Source organism: Lepisosteus oculatus, chromosome 4, assembly GCF_040954835.1.
Source record: "Lepisosteus oculatus isolate fLepOcu1 chromosome 4, fLepOcu1.hap2, whole genome shotgun sequence".
In the NCBI taxonomy this organism is placed as follows: domain Eukaryota; kingdom Metazoa; phylum Chordata; class Actinopteri; order Semionotiformes; family Lepisosteidae; genus Lepisosteus; species Lepisosteus oculatus.
Window position 1 is genome coordinate 15,394,232 of NC_090699.1, and position 16,349 is coordinate 15,410,580.

Below are 16,349 nucleotides of genomic sequence, written 5' to 3' on the forward strand. Positions count from 1 at the left end.
AGAGGGACAGCAGTGTCTCTATCAGTGTCTACAGTCCAGTCAGGTGTGTCAGTGTGTGAATTCAGGGGGAAAGTTTGAGGAGAGGGACTGTAGGGTCTCTAGCAGTGTCTTCAGTCCAGTCAGGTGTGTCAGTGTGTGAATTCAGGGAGAGTATGAGAGGAGAGGGACAGCAGTGTCTTATTCCTCATCCATCCTTAGCTACTCAGCCCAATACTTGAAGCCTATACTTTGGCCTCCTTCAACACATGAGGTCCTGGGAGCAATCACTGTGGACTACGAGCTGAGTGAGCTCCATGCAGTTGTTGTTTCCTGTTATTCTAACCAAACCATTCCATTACTGTAACCTAACACAATCACCCACTGGCCTAATCCTTCATCCCTGATTGCAGAAATCCGAAGGCTTCCTCAGACGAGGGCCGCAGACCGGAGTTACAGTATGTGTTGTTTTGCAGTTGGAGTTTAAAGAGCGCAGGAGTGACTTGGTGTCGTTTGGCGTCCAATCGCTCACAATCCGCACAATCGTTGACCTCACCCTGATCACAGCGTGCGCTGATCACAAATCAATATGTCAACGTCATCGCACCGTGTGAAAGGTTCTCGTGGGAAACAGCACAGGTGAGTGGTGAGAAACATCAGCGAAGTGTTTGTGTCAGCGCTGACCAATCCCGTTCTGTGTGTGTGTGTGCCCACTGTGCAGTCCGAGCTCTAGGTCGAGGTCACCTCTCTCTCAACCTCCTCAGGAGGGGATGTTGGAGGAACAGCCTGTACTTTTTCATTGTTTTTTTGCCATTTCCAAAGAGAGCTGTTTGCTTTAAAAGGGCCTCACCCCCTGAAGTCCCTCCAGTCAGAGAGGAGACGCACCGACAGGTAAGCTGCAATTTCCATGGTCTTCTCTCTCCCGGTCTTTCACTGTCAGTCTCCTCCTGTGTTCTTCTCGTCCCGACAGCGCTTGTTTCTTTAAAAGTGTTCTGTTTCCTTCCCATGCACCAACCGAAAAGTGAGGAAAAACAAACCCCTGGTACTGCAAACTGCAAAATGCTCCGACTATCTCCATGCTGTCTTGAATAGGTGCCCTACTGAACGGCATCAGCTTCAGTCTCATTCATGCTGCAAACATGGAGCGGTGTCACTGAAGTCAGAAAGGAGATGTTCTCTTTAGGCAGGACGGTGGTGCAGTCGTGAGCATTCCCCCCTCATGGTGCTGGAGCTCTGGGTTCACTTCCTGGGGTGCTACCTGTGTGGAGTTTGTACGTTCTGCCCAAGTTTACGTGGGTTTCCTCCCACAGTCCAAAGACAGGCAGGATAATTGGTTTCTGTAAAAACTGGCCCTGGTGTGACTGTGTGTGACTGTGTGTGTCTATTTGCCTTGTGATGGACTGGTGTCCCATCCCGGGTGTGCCCTGCCTTGTTCCCATTACTTTCTGGGATAGACTCCAACCTGTGTAGTGGATGCAGCTGTTAGCAAATGTGTGGGTGTCTGGATGCTCTCTCTATTGCAGTACTGTGTGCGTGTATATGGAATATACGAATAACAGTATATTATTCAGTGTCAGTACCAGTGTCCATGGGCTCCAACACAGGACCAAGGAGGACAGAAAGGTTGCCCTTATTTCAAAACAACTGTGCTGTTTGTTCAACACCAACAGCTAGCCCTGCGCTGGTTTGTACTATGATTCCAGTATCTTGGGATCAGTAGTCGAGGTGATTACAAAACAATCCTTTAGAATCAGTAACAGTTTGTCTGTCCTGACACGTCAGCGCAGTCTGGTCACTCTGAGCCCACTGCAATTCAGTGGACTAACTGGGAATATCCTGTGTCAGTATACAGCTCTGCACGCTGGGTCAGTGCCAACTTCAATAAACATGGCCTGTTTTTCAAAAAGGGTAGGGGGGTAACACTGGTGTCCTGGCCAAATTTCCCCCCTGTCCTTTACCAGTTATGGCCTCCTAATAACCCCCCTCTCTGAACTGGCTTCATCACTCTGCTCTCCTCCCCACTGAGAGCTGGTGTGTGTGAGCAGACTGGAGCATCATCCAGGTGGGGCTGCACACTGGTGCTGGTGGAGGGGAGACCCCACTACCTGTGAAGCGCTACACAAGTGTAAACAATTATTATTATTATTAATTACTAACCCTAACAGTGTTTGTTAGCGATGCCCTTTGCTGCCCTCTAGAGAACACTAAAGTACAGGACTGAGTGCAGTTCTAGCTGCAGTAGCAGCTTCTTACTAAAATATTATTGTTACTAAGTAATGATTTAAGTGCCTGTCTCTGTGAGATGTATTGTAATATTCCCCGTAAGATTGTATTCTAGCCATAATACAATAGATCTACATCTCCTGTTCTAATTGTGATGAAAGGCGTCACCAGTATTACACCTACTCACACACACAGGGCCTGGAGTCTGTGATGAAGTGTTCTGAGAAACATATTGAGATCAACACTCAAAGGAGGGAAGTGCACTGTACATTGAAGTAAACATGGCATGACTCTTGATAAGTGTGTTCCGTCCCATCTGGGTGTCACCCGAGTATTTGTTCTGCTGTTTATTGTGAGGCGACTCCACGCTGGTGGTTGTGAGAGGGCAGAGTGGATTTAGGGGTACAGGGGTTCAATGTGGTGTTATTTTATGTAGTTAAATGTAAAGTGTATGTAAAGTGTATGTAATCTTAGGAAAACCAGGGTCGTTTTCGGCACTGTGGAGTCACACCTACACCAACTTACAAGCCTTCAGCTGGACATTAAATTATTATGAGTATTCAGCTATATATACAGTATGATAAAGTAGCATATATATTAGTTTGGACCCACATATTGGCTTACTTGTATGAATAATTCAAAAACTTTAAATAAGTGACACATTAGTATAGTGGTGAGCACTGGTGCCTTGCAGCACTGGGGCCCTGGGTTCAGCTCCAGGGGTGCTGTCTGTGTGGAGTTTGCATGTTCTCATGGGCCCATTCTGGGTGCTCTCTGCCTTGCACCTGCTTGTTGCTGGGATAGGTTATGCTTCACCTGTAAGCCTGAAAAGGAATTAGTGGCCCCTTCAGTTCCTGCTAGAACATCACCTTTAATCCTGAGTGCTGTACTATGAACAGGGTCTAACCTTGCATTCTCCTTGAACTTCATTCTTTGTTCTAGGAGCAAACAGAAAAACAGCTGTATCCACCATTGAGAGAAAGATGAGAGGATTAACCTGCATTCTGGTTCTCCTGCTGACTCTGGGCTTTGGTAAATTTACATTTCACCTCCCTTTGTCCACTCTGCGATCGTCAGCGTGTCTGTGACTACCGGCCAGAACTCCAAAACTCCACGCCAAACTGTCATGGGGCAGGTGGAGTGATGTCTTTCCCCTCACAAAAAGGCAATAGTGAGATGTATTTAAAGCCATACCCTTGCTTAGGAAGTGAATCGTCTTTTTTTTTCAAAAAAGCCTTCCCAAGTACTGCCCGCCTGTTGATTGTTCTGACGTGTTTGCTATTGCGGTCCATTTTACTGAAGCAGTGTTCCGTTAAGCAAGTACGGTTCAATCAAACTTCCCAGCCATGTTGTTGAAGCTGATATCCTGGCTTCTTTCAAGAAACAGCTGGATGAGATCCTCCAATCAGGACAGGAGGCTCTACTTTACACACAGGGTGGTGGGAGTGTGGAACTAGCTGCCCAGAAATGTTGTTGAAACCAATGCGCTGGCTTCTTTCAAGAAACAGCTGGATGAGATCTGGGATCATCCAACCATTTTCTCATCGCTTCATCCAATGCAGGGTTGTGGGGGAGCTGGGGCCTATCCCAGCACGCAACAGGCGCAAGGCAGGGTTCACCCCGGACCGGACACCAGTCCGTCACAGGACAGACAGACACAAACACACACACACACACACACACACACACACCAGGGCCAGTTTTCCCAGAAGCCAATTAACCTACAAGCATATCTGTGGCAGTAGGAGGAAACTGGAGCAAACCCAGAGAGAACACGCAAACTCCACCCAAATAGCACCCCAGGTCCAAATTGAACCCAAGGCCCGAGCACTGCGAGGTAGCAATACTGACCACTGTGCTACGACATTTCCCCCCGGAAGAACTCGATCGAGGTTAATTACAGCTAGGTTCCACCTGTCCCTCAACCCCCAGTTTCCGCGAGCAGTCAGCGACAATGGGAGCCAAGGTCATTCAGAAAAGCAGACGTGCACCCATGCCGAGAGAGGCTGTGGGTGCTTCTTTCATGCTTGCCTGGCCTCTTTCATGTCGCCGAGTTGCTTCAAGAAACCGAACTCTGCTTGTGAGTAGATCTCCCCCTACTGGCTAAAATATCACACGGGACAGATCACCGAAGAGACGAACTAGTAGAAAGATGTTGTGCAAGGTGGTGCTGTCACCCTCACCCATTATTTCTGCCGCAACAACGCGGGCACTGAAACCAAAGGAAAAAAATGCACTGGATGCAATCTTGAAACGTTTCATCTGCCTGCCGGTCCTTTTAGTTGACCTCTGGCTCGTCAGGAGGTTTGTGGAGGAGGGCAGAATTGCAAGGCGCGCACCTCACCCTGGGAGCCACCCCAGACGTGTGTTCTCTTGATGGAGTAGTAGTGCACACGGGCAACAGACACACGCCCGCTCACTGCTCTGAATGGGGATCTTCACTCGTTCTTTGCAGGACAGGCTCTGAAGTGCAACCTCTGCATCGCCAACAGACCCGGCGGTGCCTGCACCCCCACCGTGGAGACATGTGGTCGTGACCAGAACTACTGTGTCCGTGCCATCTTCATCGCCTCCCCCTGTAAGTCCACTGTCAACAGCACTGCTGTGTCTGCATGGTCTTCATCACCTTCCCCTGTAAGTCCACTGTCAACAGCACTGCTGTGTCTGCATGGTCTTCATCACCTTTCCCTGTAAGTCCACTGTCAACAGCACTGCTGTGTCTGCATGGTCTTCATCACCTTTCCCTGTAAGTCCACTGTCAACAGCACTGCTGTGTCTGCATGGTCTTCATCACCTTTCCCTGTAAGACCACTGTCAACAGCACTGCTGTGTCTGCATGTTCTTCATCGCCTCCCCCTGTAAGTCCACTGTCAACAGCACTGCTGTGTCTGCATGGTCTTCATCGCCTTCCCCTGTAAGTCCACTGTCAACAGCACTGCTGTGTCTGCATGGTCTTCATCACCTTTCCCTGTAAGTCCACTGTCAACAGCACTGCTGTGTCTGCATGTTCTTCATCACCTTCCCCTGTAAGTCCACTGTCAACAGCACTGCTGTGTCTGCATGTTCTTCATCACCTTTCCCTGTAAGACCACTGTCAACAGCACTGCTGTGTCTGCATGTTCTTCATCACCTTTCCCTGTAAGACCACTGTCACCAGCACTGCTGTGTCTGCATGTTCTTCATCACCTTCCCCTGTAAGACCACTGTCAACAGCACTGCTGTGTCTGCATGGTCTTCATCACCTTCCCCTGTAAGACCACTGTCAACAGCACTGCTGTGTCTGCATGTTCTTCATCACCTTCCCCTGTAAGACCACTGTCAACAGCACTGCTGTGTCAGCATGTTCTTCATCACCTTCCCCTGTAAGACCACTGTCAACAGCACTGCTGTGTCTGCATGTTCTTCATCACCTTCCCCTGTAAGACCACTGTCAACAGCACTGCTGTGTCTGCATGTTCTTCATCACCTTCCCCTGTAAGACCACTGTCAACAGCACTGCTGTGTCTGCATGGTCTTCATCACCTTCCCCTGTAAGACCACTGTCAACAGCACTGCTGTGTCTGCATGGTCTTCATCACCTTCCCCTGTAAGACCACTGTCAACAGCACTGCTGTGTCTGCATGTTCTTCATCACCTTTCCCTGTAAGACCACTGCCAACAGCACTGCTGTGTCAGCATGGTCTTCATCACCTTTCCCTGTAAGACCACTGCCAACAGCACTGCTGTGTCAGCATGGTCTTCATCACCTTCCCCTGTAAGCAAGAACCATTTCTGTTTGTTAGGCTCTGACGTTTAATGAAAACGTCCTGAGCACAGACCTTGCACGTTCTGGTTTTCCCAAGTGAAACAACAGCTGCAGCCGCTTCATGTGTGTGTGGAATTTAAAGCGCACCTGCTGCGTGAGCACAGACACTGACTCTCACGGATACAGGGAAGCCTCGACGTGCAACCTCCTCGTGCAAGCTAGTCACCACTCCTGTGCAGCCCAATCGTGAAAAACGAGGCTCAGTTCTAGCCCTTTGAATGACATGAAACAATGATGGCTTGAGAAAACGCCCTCAGATCCCCCCCCAAACTCCACCTCCTGTCTCTGTCTTGCAGATGGGTATTTCCGCCGATGCATCAAAGGAACGGATTGCTTCAGCCTGCAGTCCTCCCGCTACTTCAAAGCCACGTGCTGCAAAAGGGACCTCTGTAACTGAGGGGGCAGAGCAGGGATCCTGTTCCACTAGCAGTGGAGTTTCTGTCTCTCCCCTGTTTCTTACAGATCTCCACTTGTCCTAGTGTCCTCTCATCATCCCGGCCCTAACGCCACCTTTGCTGTGTGGATATTTGTGTGGGAGAACGGCCTGGGTGTTGGGCCTGGTCTTATTCCAGGCCCGGCAGAGGGTTTTTCTTGATGCCCGAGTCCTCGATTTGTCTTGGCTTGTGTAAGGAGCACGTAGTCGGGACATCCAAAAATACACGAGGCCGGAGACAGCAGCGAGATGGATTTTCTTCTTGTATTCACGGTAGTTGTATACCCAAACTCAAGGCAAGCATCAGAGGTTAAATACACTTCATTTGAGGATCAAATGTTAAACCAATAGGAGTGATCATTAATGGTGATCTCAGTAGGAACGGTCGGAGTAAAGTGAGGTCGAATCGTTCAGTCTCTTCTGCCCCTTCACCTGGAACTACACCGTCGAAGGTGTATCTCTCATTAGATCCACCCTGCATCAGACCCCTAGACCATCTCCCTGCTGCCTCCATCTCTCGATGGCCCACCCAGTCATCTCATCAAGTCGCCCTGCGTCGCCCTGCGTCGCCCTCTGCTGGAACCAGGTGACATGGTGTGTGCGACTGATAGTTAGATCCCCACAACAAAGGAGCAGCTTTCGAACTGTATACTGTATACCACTATAAAGAATCAGCTATAATGCACTCCTTTTGTCATTTCTCATTTTTTCTTCTGAAATAAAGCTTTTAAATGAGAGTTCCTATGTGTCCTGTGATGCTTTTCCACTTGTAGTGTCAAGATACTATAGAAGGGACAGGAAACAAGCTGTAAAGGAAACTCTGGACAGAAAGATCAAATTTCTAAGCCTGTGCAGTCATCTGTCAAGTGCAACTCATACGTTCATCAACAAAACAGAAATGTTAAAGAAATTCTGAACCACATAGCTCATCCATTTTGTGTGATAGGAATTCGGAACCCTTGTGGATTCAGGGTTCTGCTTTGTTTTAGTGAGTTTCTTTTTTTGTGTTGCTTTGTTTTTCCCCTGAGTTCCCATAGCTGGTTTGCCTACACGAGCAACACACATCACAAACAATTCTGGGCTCTTCTTCTTCAACAGAGAGGAGTCCAGAGTTCAGAAGCCGGTGCTGTGAATTTAACCCTCCATCGTGTGTGTTTGTGTGAGGTCCATAATTCTCATGCAGCCACTTTGTAGACCAGAGAAGAGTGATCTTTGTAACACAGTCACTGTTCCCCCTTTTGCAAAGTGATTTCTTCTGCCAGTGCACACTCCAAAGAAAATCAGAAAAAACCCTGCGAGTAACATCTGTTTTGTCCGAAGATATTCTACACTCCCAGCTTTGTCTCCTTTTGTGACACTATTGCTCCATTTAGGTTCAAAGTGAAAGCAGTAGCAGTCATTTTCAAATACATCCAGGCAAATATACAGTACTTCGCCCCGAACTGTGGTAAAAAACTGTGTAGGAAAGACAATGTTAACAAGTCCGTGTACCAAAATGTATTGCTGTAACTGTAATGCTGTAATATCAACGCTGCACCTATGAATTCCTTAAAGAATTAAATACTCCCCTACTGGAGAGTACTCTGTCTTCGTTGTCTAATATTAAAGCATGCCAAAACCTGCACATTAAACAACATAGCAGCATTCCTGACTATTAAATGTATCTTTTGTGAGATGATAAAATCTTAATTTTCAGGGACTCAGCTGGGCACCTGTGGACTGGTGTCAGTGGTGCTGAGAGAGGCGGGGAGCCCAGCGGGGTGGGAAGGGTTAATCCTGCTCCTTCCAGAGCAGAGGAGCCACACAGCACAGCAGCTCTGGACAGAGAGGAGCTCCCCTGAGTCTCTGTCCAGAAGTGAGAGAGACCTGCAGAGCTGCACCCTGTCGCTGGGAAGAGCTGCTGCCCTGTTTCCTCTTCATGAAGACATGAGCACCCTGCTGGACTGGAGCCCTGGCCTTGTGTGAGGAGGACCGGCTCTCAGAGGAGTGAAGGGAGAGGGGGAACAGAGGAACGCGAAGAGTTAAAGGCTTTTCCAGAGCTGGGACTCTTTCCAAGCTGCGTCAGAGCTGCTTGCAATCTCTCCAGGTCATCCAACCACCTGTCAGTTCAAAGGCTGGACCCTGTTAGCTTCACTAATGACGATATAAGGACTGAAAGGGCTTGTTTTCCACAGATGAGAGAACGCCCTCAGAAAGTTCGAGGAATTGTACTGTCCCCTCGATAGCCCAGTAAAACTGTAACAGGCATAATAATATTTAATATTTATTAATTAACCATACTACTTTTAACCATACTATTTTTTGCACTGTACCAAGAATTACCTTGCACTGTTTTTGTCCTGTTATATTTTCTCTGTTTGCGGAATTTTGCACAGTTTTGATTACTTGATTACGTTATTTATGTTATGTTATTACATGTTACTGTTATTGCTATTGTGTTACTGTCTATTGTCTTATCTTCTGTCATATTTATATACTGCACCTGAGTGACTAATGAGAAACACTTTTCATTATACTATGCACCTGTATGTTTAATGACAATAAAGTTGAATTGAATTGAATTGAATTTGGGATTTCCAAGTGGAAGTGAACTTCTGCAGTGCCGGGGTAAGTCAAGTCGTGGGACCGTCAGACGTTATCGGTTCTGTTCATGCCCGAGGCCTCGGATTCCAGAGCGACGTTCTCTCAGGTTAAACTGCGGGGTTCTGCTGTCGAGCCCCCCAGAGCTGTGGGGGGTTCGTTGATGAAACGCACAGGGCACCCCCTCCTGAGACCCCGACGAAGACCCCACTCACTCATTAAGAGAGCCGAGCTAGAAGGAAAGTTAGCGCTGGCGATGTCGTCGGGGTCTGGGAAGATAGAGGAAAAGGACCAGCTGTCAGGAGTCCCTGTAGCGGTGATCCCATCGGATTCATGGTACCTTCAGAGATACTTCCAAATCTGATTCTGTTTCCGTCCGAGGCCTCAGTGTCCAGAGGGATCTTCCCTCCGGTTCACCCTTTCAATCAGAAGGTCTGGGGGTGACTGCGCTGATTCCTCTCGCACCCTGTTTGTTTGGTGACGCAGCTGTATCCAGCTGTTTTGGCAATATGCCCCTCTTTTCTCAGCAGGATCAGTGCTCAGTGTCTCCCTGTGGGCTTTTCCATCTCCAGCTGCAGTTGAGGGCAGCCGAGATGTGCAGGTGTGTGAATTGGCTACTGGGAAAACCGGCCCCGGTGTGACTGGCGTCCCATCCAGGGTGTACCCTGCCTTGTGCCCTTGTGCCCGGTACTTGCTGGGATAGACTCCAGCTCCCCCGTGACCTGGTCCTGGATAAAGCCGTTAGAAAATGGATGGATGGGATGATCTTCTCCTCTCATCTATGTCTGTTGCCACTTCTCCGTTCACAGAAATGGCCTCACCCAGCAGCCTGCTGTCCGAAGAGCAGTTCCTGTGCTCGATCTGCCTGGATGTGTTCGCCAGCCCGGTCTCCCTTCCCTGCGGGCACAACTTCTGCCAGGCCTGTATCGGGGGGTACTGGGACAGCTGGGGGGGGGTTGTCAGTGCCCGCTGTGTAAGAAGACTTTTCCTCTAAGGCCTGATCTCAGCGTTAACAGGTTTATTGAGGAAATGGCTGAGCAGTTCAGGAGGACAAGATTAGACCGCGCTGACGGGGGCGCCGCCGGCCCAGGGGAGGTGCCCTGTGACGTCTGCACCGCGGAGAAGCTCAGGGCGGTGAAGTCCTGCCTGGTGTGTCTGGCCTCCTACTGCGACGAGCACGTCCAGCCGCACTATCAAGGAGCTGCCTTCAGGACACACAGATTGACGGAGCCAGTGAGCCACCTGAAGCACAAGCTGTGCAAGAGGCACGAGAGACTCCTGGAGCTGTTCTGCACGACTGATCGGACCTGTATTTGTCAGTTCTGCGCCGAGTCAGACCACCGGACCCACAGCATTGTCCCGTTAGAGGAGGAATGCAGAGCGAGGAAGGTGGGTTTTCGAATTCGAATCCTGCGTTTCAAGCATTCATCGATATATCCTAAATGCATTAAAGCCGTTAACTACAGTGTACTCAGGTTTTATTCGAGATAACTTGCAGAAAACAGTCAGACAGCGCAATGAAGCACCACAACTTCGCAAGGAAACATCTCTACTGCACAGGCACCATGAACATCCATCCATTTTGTAACTGCTCCATCCACTTCAGGGGCGCCAGGGAGCTAGAGTCTATCCCAGCAAGCAACAGGCGCAAGGGCAGGGCAGATACACTCTCACAGCAGGGTCTACCAGCATGTCTTTGAACTCTGGGAGAAAACCAGAACACCCCCGTGAACATGCAAACTCCACACAGACAGCACCCCAGGTCAAGACTTGAACCCAGGGTCCCACCATTTCAAGGTACCACTGTGTCTCCTAAAGACCATTGTTAGGCTGATGTAAATTCAGGAGGGATACTTAACAAAAGCTTCTACTATAAGGGTATTCATTGGCTAAAAGAAAGCCTATCTCAAATGATTATTCATTTCATCTAAAACGTGTGAGAGTAATTAAAAGTATAGATACAGCATTGTATTTGCCTTAATACAATATTGAATGTACAATGTGGAGGCCAGCTCTCATATCTACACCTTCATGGCCTCCTTCACTGAGAAACTCTACCCATACTTCAGCCCCCGTATGAACCAGGACGGCACAAACTCAGCCCCTCTGATCCTCTCTCCCGTCAGGCACGCAGACTGAATCAGCTGACTAGCCACCTGCCATCACTGGGGTATGCAAACTGCAGCTGGTCAGGAACTGAGTCTCCTTAGCCTGAAGGGAGTGTCCCGTACTGACAGGCTGAAGGAACTGAGTCTCTTTAGTCTGAAAACAGTGTCCCGCACTGACAGGATGGAGGAACTGAGTCTCTTTAGTCTGAAGGGAGTGTCCCACACTGACAGGCTGGAGGATTTGAGTCTCTTTAGCCTTGAATAGAGAAGATTACAAGGCGACCTGATACAGACATTCAAAATCCTCAAAGGGTCCAACAATGTCTACCCTTTTTCCAAATGAACACAAGCCAAGGGGATGAGAATGTCTGCCCCCGGGGCTAATTGCACAAGACTCATATAATTAACCTTAAGAGCTAAACGGATTTTTGACATAATAATGGAGGTGTTCTAGTCAGGCCGGAGAACGTCACCTCTGACCCGCGTCAATGTGTACAGGCTTTGTGACGAATACAGCCCTCCCGTACCCCTGCTGGGCTTCGAACCCTGGTCACTTGCAGGCTCCATGCATGTGCATCGCCACCTTCTGGACAGCGGGTAACTCCGCCAGCCCAGGTCCTCTGGCACGGGACAGTTGTACACTGTCAGAGGGGGGAGGCGCCACTTCTGCAAGGCTCCCAGTGCTCCGAGCCCCGTTACACCTTCCAGACCCAGGAAACATCCAGCATGAGTCTGAAATGGGACGTATATTTATTGCCTATATCCTGCATGATGGTTTTACTGCTTAAGCAGGCTTTACCAACAGTTAAGATAGCTCAGCCTTAACCTACAGGTATGATAGCTCAGGATAAAACTGATTTGCTTTCACAGCTGCAGCCACCTCTTTCCTGCCACAGGGTGTTAAGAGTAGAAGTAATCATATATCAAAGAACAGGACAAACTCTGACAGAGTGATACGACCTTCTCTCTGAGCTGGTAGATCAGCTCTTGCAGTGTCTGTGCTGCAGGGCAGACCCAGCGCCGCGGTGCTGTACTTACTGAGCTCAATAAAGCCTGCAGCCGCACAAGGCTGCCTCCTGCTCTTCTGCTGACGAATTGCCCACAGAGCTCATGTTGCTCGTCTCGGAGTCCTGCTGTATAAAGTATGTGGCTGAGCATGACTGTTGTCTGCTGGTCCTGGAGATCTCTGATCCAGTCAGTGCAGGGACCCCAGCCCTGGTCCTGGAGATCTCTGATCCAGTCAGTGCAGGGACCCCAGCCCTGGTCCTGGAGATCTCTGATCCAGTCAGTATAGGGACCCCAGCCCTGGTCCTGGAGTATCCAGCCCCAGTTCAGTTTGAAACTGAAGGTGATGGAAATAACATCAAGAAATAATACTCCTTACACTTAAATAGAATTCTCCTGGACACTCCACTCAAAGTACTTTACAGGTAATGGGGATCCTCTCCACCACCAGTCTGCTCACACACACCAGCTCTCAGTGGGGAGGAGAGCAGAGTGATGAAGCCAGTTCAGAGAGGGGGGTTATTAGGAGGACATGACTGGTAAAGGCCAGGTGGAAATTTGACCAGGACTCTGGGGTAACACCTCTACTCTTTTCGAGAAACACCCTAGGATTTTTAATGACCACAGAGAGTCTGTTTTAAGTCTCATATGAAGGATGACGCCTTTTTTACAGTATAGTGTCCCCATCACTATACTGGGGCATTAGGACCCACATAGACTGCAGGGTGAGCGCCCCCTACTGGCCCCACTAACACCTCTTCCAGCAGCAACCACAGCTTTTCCCAGGATTCTCCCCTCCAGGTACTGACCAGACTCACACCTGCTGAGCTCCAGTGGGCTGCCTGCTGTGAGTTGCAAGGTGATACGGCTGCAGAAAGATTTTGATTTAGGACAGCTGAGGCTGATTGAATTTGGCTGCTGTCACCCCAGCTGAACTTTCATTGTAACTCCTTATAACAGGGGTGCAAGAACAGTCAGGCTATAACAGTCCTGACATCAGCAAGCAAATTCTAAAAGCTATTCAATGCAAACACTGAAACAGCCCCACTGGTCAAGAATTATCCAGCACGTTCACTTAAGAGCTTTATTGTTCTGTGAATAATAATTACAAGGCATTGTGTTAGAAAACAAGTATTCATGGATCAAAGCTTTACAAAATCCACAACACACAAAATCATATTTACAGATCTACAGATTTACAGTCCACTCCAGAGCTCAAGGACTCTGACTAACTTGACTCTCAGAGGCAGATGCAAATCTTTACTGCTGAAAAATAAGCCCATTCTCAGAAATACATAATCCTCCACCGGTGAGCCCACACACTGGACCGACGCTGAAAGAAGGCAAACATACCATTAAGGATGCTTTTAAAAGGGGAAATCGACCAATATGAGAAATATAGCTGCTTTCCTATATTAAATGTGAGTTCTGTTCATTGAGGAGTTTTATGGTGGAATTTGTTGCAGAGATGAATCTTTCTTCTCTGCTTCTTGTCCCTCCTCGTTTCCCCTCTGCTCCAGTCCAGAAACGAGTGCAGGGCCGCAGTGCCACACCCAGCGAGGCAGAACGTCTGCTGGTCAGCACTCGGTTCGGACCTGCTCGCACTGTCCGATAACCCTGAGACTTGAGCACACCTTTACAGAACTTGACAGATCTCATCCATCCTTTCCTAACCACTTTATTCAGACACAGATTACACACACTCACACCAGGGCCACATTTCCCAGAAGCCTATTCAGCTTTGGGCTGGAGAAAACCCCCTTGAACGGGGGAGAACATGCAAACTCCACACAGACAGCACCTCAGGAACTGAACTCAGGGCCCCAGCGCAGCCAGACAGCAATGCTGACCACTACGTCACCCTGCTTCCCCCCAAGGGATCTCTCCTCTGCTATAAATACAATAATAACAAAGGAAAATATCACATTTCAATAAACAGACTCCTTTCAAAAAATCCCTGCACCACACATAGGAGCCTGGGAGAGGGTAGCACAGATTTGCATTTCAGCATCCCCGACCCCAAAACACAACCGCAAAAAAAACCCCATATCGAGCAGCTACCATTTCCACTCCAGACAATGAAAAAGCCTTTCACCCATCAGCAGTGGAGAGAGATAACGAACAGTAATACAGGTGACATTTCTGTGTCTTTAACTCTCTCCCTCGCCTTTGGCGATCAATAGATCAATAGATCTCTCACGCTTATTTCACTGGCTTCCTGTATTTGGGTGTAGCCAGCCGCAGCTTTGAAGTGAACTGGAGAACAGAACCAGCGCAGACCAGACAAGCAATGACGGTCTGACCATCATGGTGTAACGAACAGTTCTTTCCGGACCCTATGCGGACGACACAATCCGACGAAGTGGGGGAACACTGGGGAAACGTCATGCAGGAATACGGGGCAGAAGACAGGGGGGCGTGTCCAAGGTGCGCTGGTGCACGGGGGAGGCGTGGCCGAGGCGAACAATCCAAGAGTAATCCTTAGGGAAAATCCAAAAACACACGAGAAAGTCCAAAACCAGGAGATCCATCAGAACAAGAATTAAAAACCACGAAGACCGGGTCGGAACCGGCGGACAGGGACAAGGAACAGGGGTTAAAACCTTAACGGGACCAGGCGCTTCCTGGTCCCGGACTCGCACGATATGGAAATCAGATGCAGAGCCCGGAAGAGCGTCAGCGCCTGGCTTTTAAGGTGGCATGGGAATAGGGAACAGGTGCAGAGAATAAAGTCTTAGTGAAAGGGCTGGAGCACCCTTAAGGAGGGGGGACTATAATCGTGACACATGGTTTCTGCATGAACATTCCCACTGCTGGGATACGCGCACCCTTGACACTGGATAAAGGATAATAAGAGCTATGACTGAGATCACCCTGGCTGTGTTTAGTCTATATAGCTGGCAGGAGGCACCAGCACGAGGGTTTTATGATTGAAGGTACAGAAGACGGGATAGATCTTCTCCCCCTGATTCAAGACCATGTCAGTGAAAGTGTAGATGTGAGTCCTGGACTCCGCATTGTAAAAGGAGACCTGTCTCTCCTCGATATCCACACACACCCCCAGCCTCCTGGGCTGCTGCCTCCAAGGAATATTGGTTTTAGGGTCAGTGAGAGCAGAGAGCTGAGGATAATCCCAGCCCAGAGCCCAGGACCCTGTCTGAGGAGAGAAGCTGAAGTCTCCCTTCCTCTCCGCAGACTCTCTGCTCACTCCTGTTCTCCACCAGTCATTCATCTCCACCTCCCAGTAGTGTCTCCCAGAGGTGAAGCCCTGCCTGGCCAGGACACAGGGCTGGGAATCGAATCTCTGTGGGCTGGGAGGAAGGTCCTGCTCCTGTCCCAGGCTCACTCTCCTCCCATCCTCAGACAGGGACAGATTACAGTGAGCAGTGTCAGGGGCCAGAGTCACATCCGCTGTGGGGATGAAACAGGAGAGGTCAGGAGGACTGGGAATCTCTGGTCTGTGAGCTATCCAGCCATCCAGTGCTGGTAACATACACCCACCCACTCACCCACCACTGGGACTGGTCTCAAAAACCCCCGACACCAGGAGTTTAAAACTACCGTAGTGTGTGACAACAGCAGAGTGAGTGCTGTGTGTTTAGCAGATGGGACCTACCTGCAGCACTGCGCAGCCACTGCCACTCTGAAACACAGAGATACAGGCACTGTTAGTCACAGACACACACTGAACACAGAGATACAGACACTGTTAGTCACAGACACACTAGAACACAGAGATACAGACACTGTTAATCACAGACACACACTGAACACAGAGATACAGACACTGTTAATCACTGACACACTGAATACAGAGATACAGACACTGTTAATCACAGACACACACTGAACACAGAGATACAGACACTGTTAATCACAGACACACACTGAACACAGAGATACAGACATTGTTAATCACAGACGCACACTGGAACACAGAGATACAGACACTGTTGATCACAGACACACACTGAACACAGAGATACAGACACTGTTAGTCACAGACACACACTGAACACAGAGATACAGACACTGTTAGTCACAGACACACACTGAACACAGAGATACAGACATTGTTAATCACAGACGCACACTGGAACACAGAGATACAGACACTGTTAATCACAGACACACACTGAACACAGAGATACAGACACTGTTAGTCACAGACACACACTGAACACAGAGATACAGACACTGTTAATCACTGACACACTGA

At 49.1% G+C, this 16,349-nt stretch overlaps 2 protein-coding genes and 1 pseudogene across 2 annotated transcripts in view; 2 read left to right on the forward strand and 1 right to left on the reverse strand.

Annotated features, from left to right (window-relative positions):
- The first annotated feature begins 793 nt into the window (after positions 1–793).
- On the forward strand, positions 794–7,174 carry LOC138238150 (phospholipase A2 inhibitor and Ly6/PLAUR domain-containing protein-like). Its single transcript, XM_069188196.1, has 4 exons — positions 794–867; positions 3,142–3,231; positions 4,655–4,777; positions 6,301–7,174. Exons 2-4 carry the CDS (start codon positions 3,183–3,185, stop codon positions 6,399–6,401), a joined length of 273 nt encoding a protein of 90 aa, XP_069044297.1. The 5' UTR covers positions 794–867; positions 3,142–3,182; the 3' UTR covers positions 6,402–7,174.
- A 2,624-nt stretch (positions 7,175–9,798) lies between these two features.
- LOC102699015 (E3 ubiquitin-protein ligase TRIM47-like) lies at positions 9,799–10,624 on the forward strand (annotated as a pseudogene).
- Positions 10,625–13,200: 2,576 nt separating this feature from the next.
- LOC102689789 (butyrophilin subfamily 1 member A1-like) overlaps positions 13,201–16,349 on the reverse strand; it is a 402,034-nt gene continuing 398,885 nt past the window's right edge. Inside the window, exons 10-11 of the mRNA XM_069188105.1 lie at positions 15,747–15,773; positions 13,201–15,541 (exon numbers count right to left, since the gene is read on the reverse strand). Of these exons, the coding sequence (XP_069044206.1) occupies positions 15,015–15,541; positions 15,747–15,773 (554 nt within the window). The 3' untranslated portion in view covers positions 13,201–15,014. The remainder of the gene's footprint in view (positions 15,542–15,746; positions 15,774–16,349) is intronic.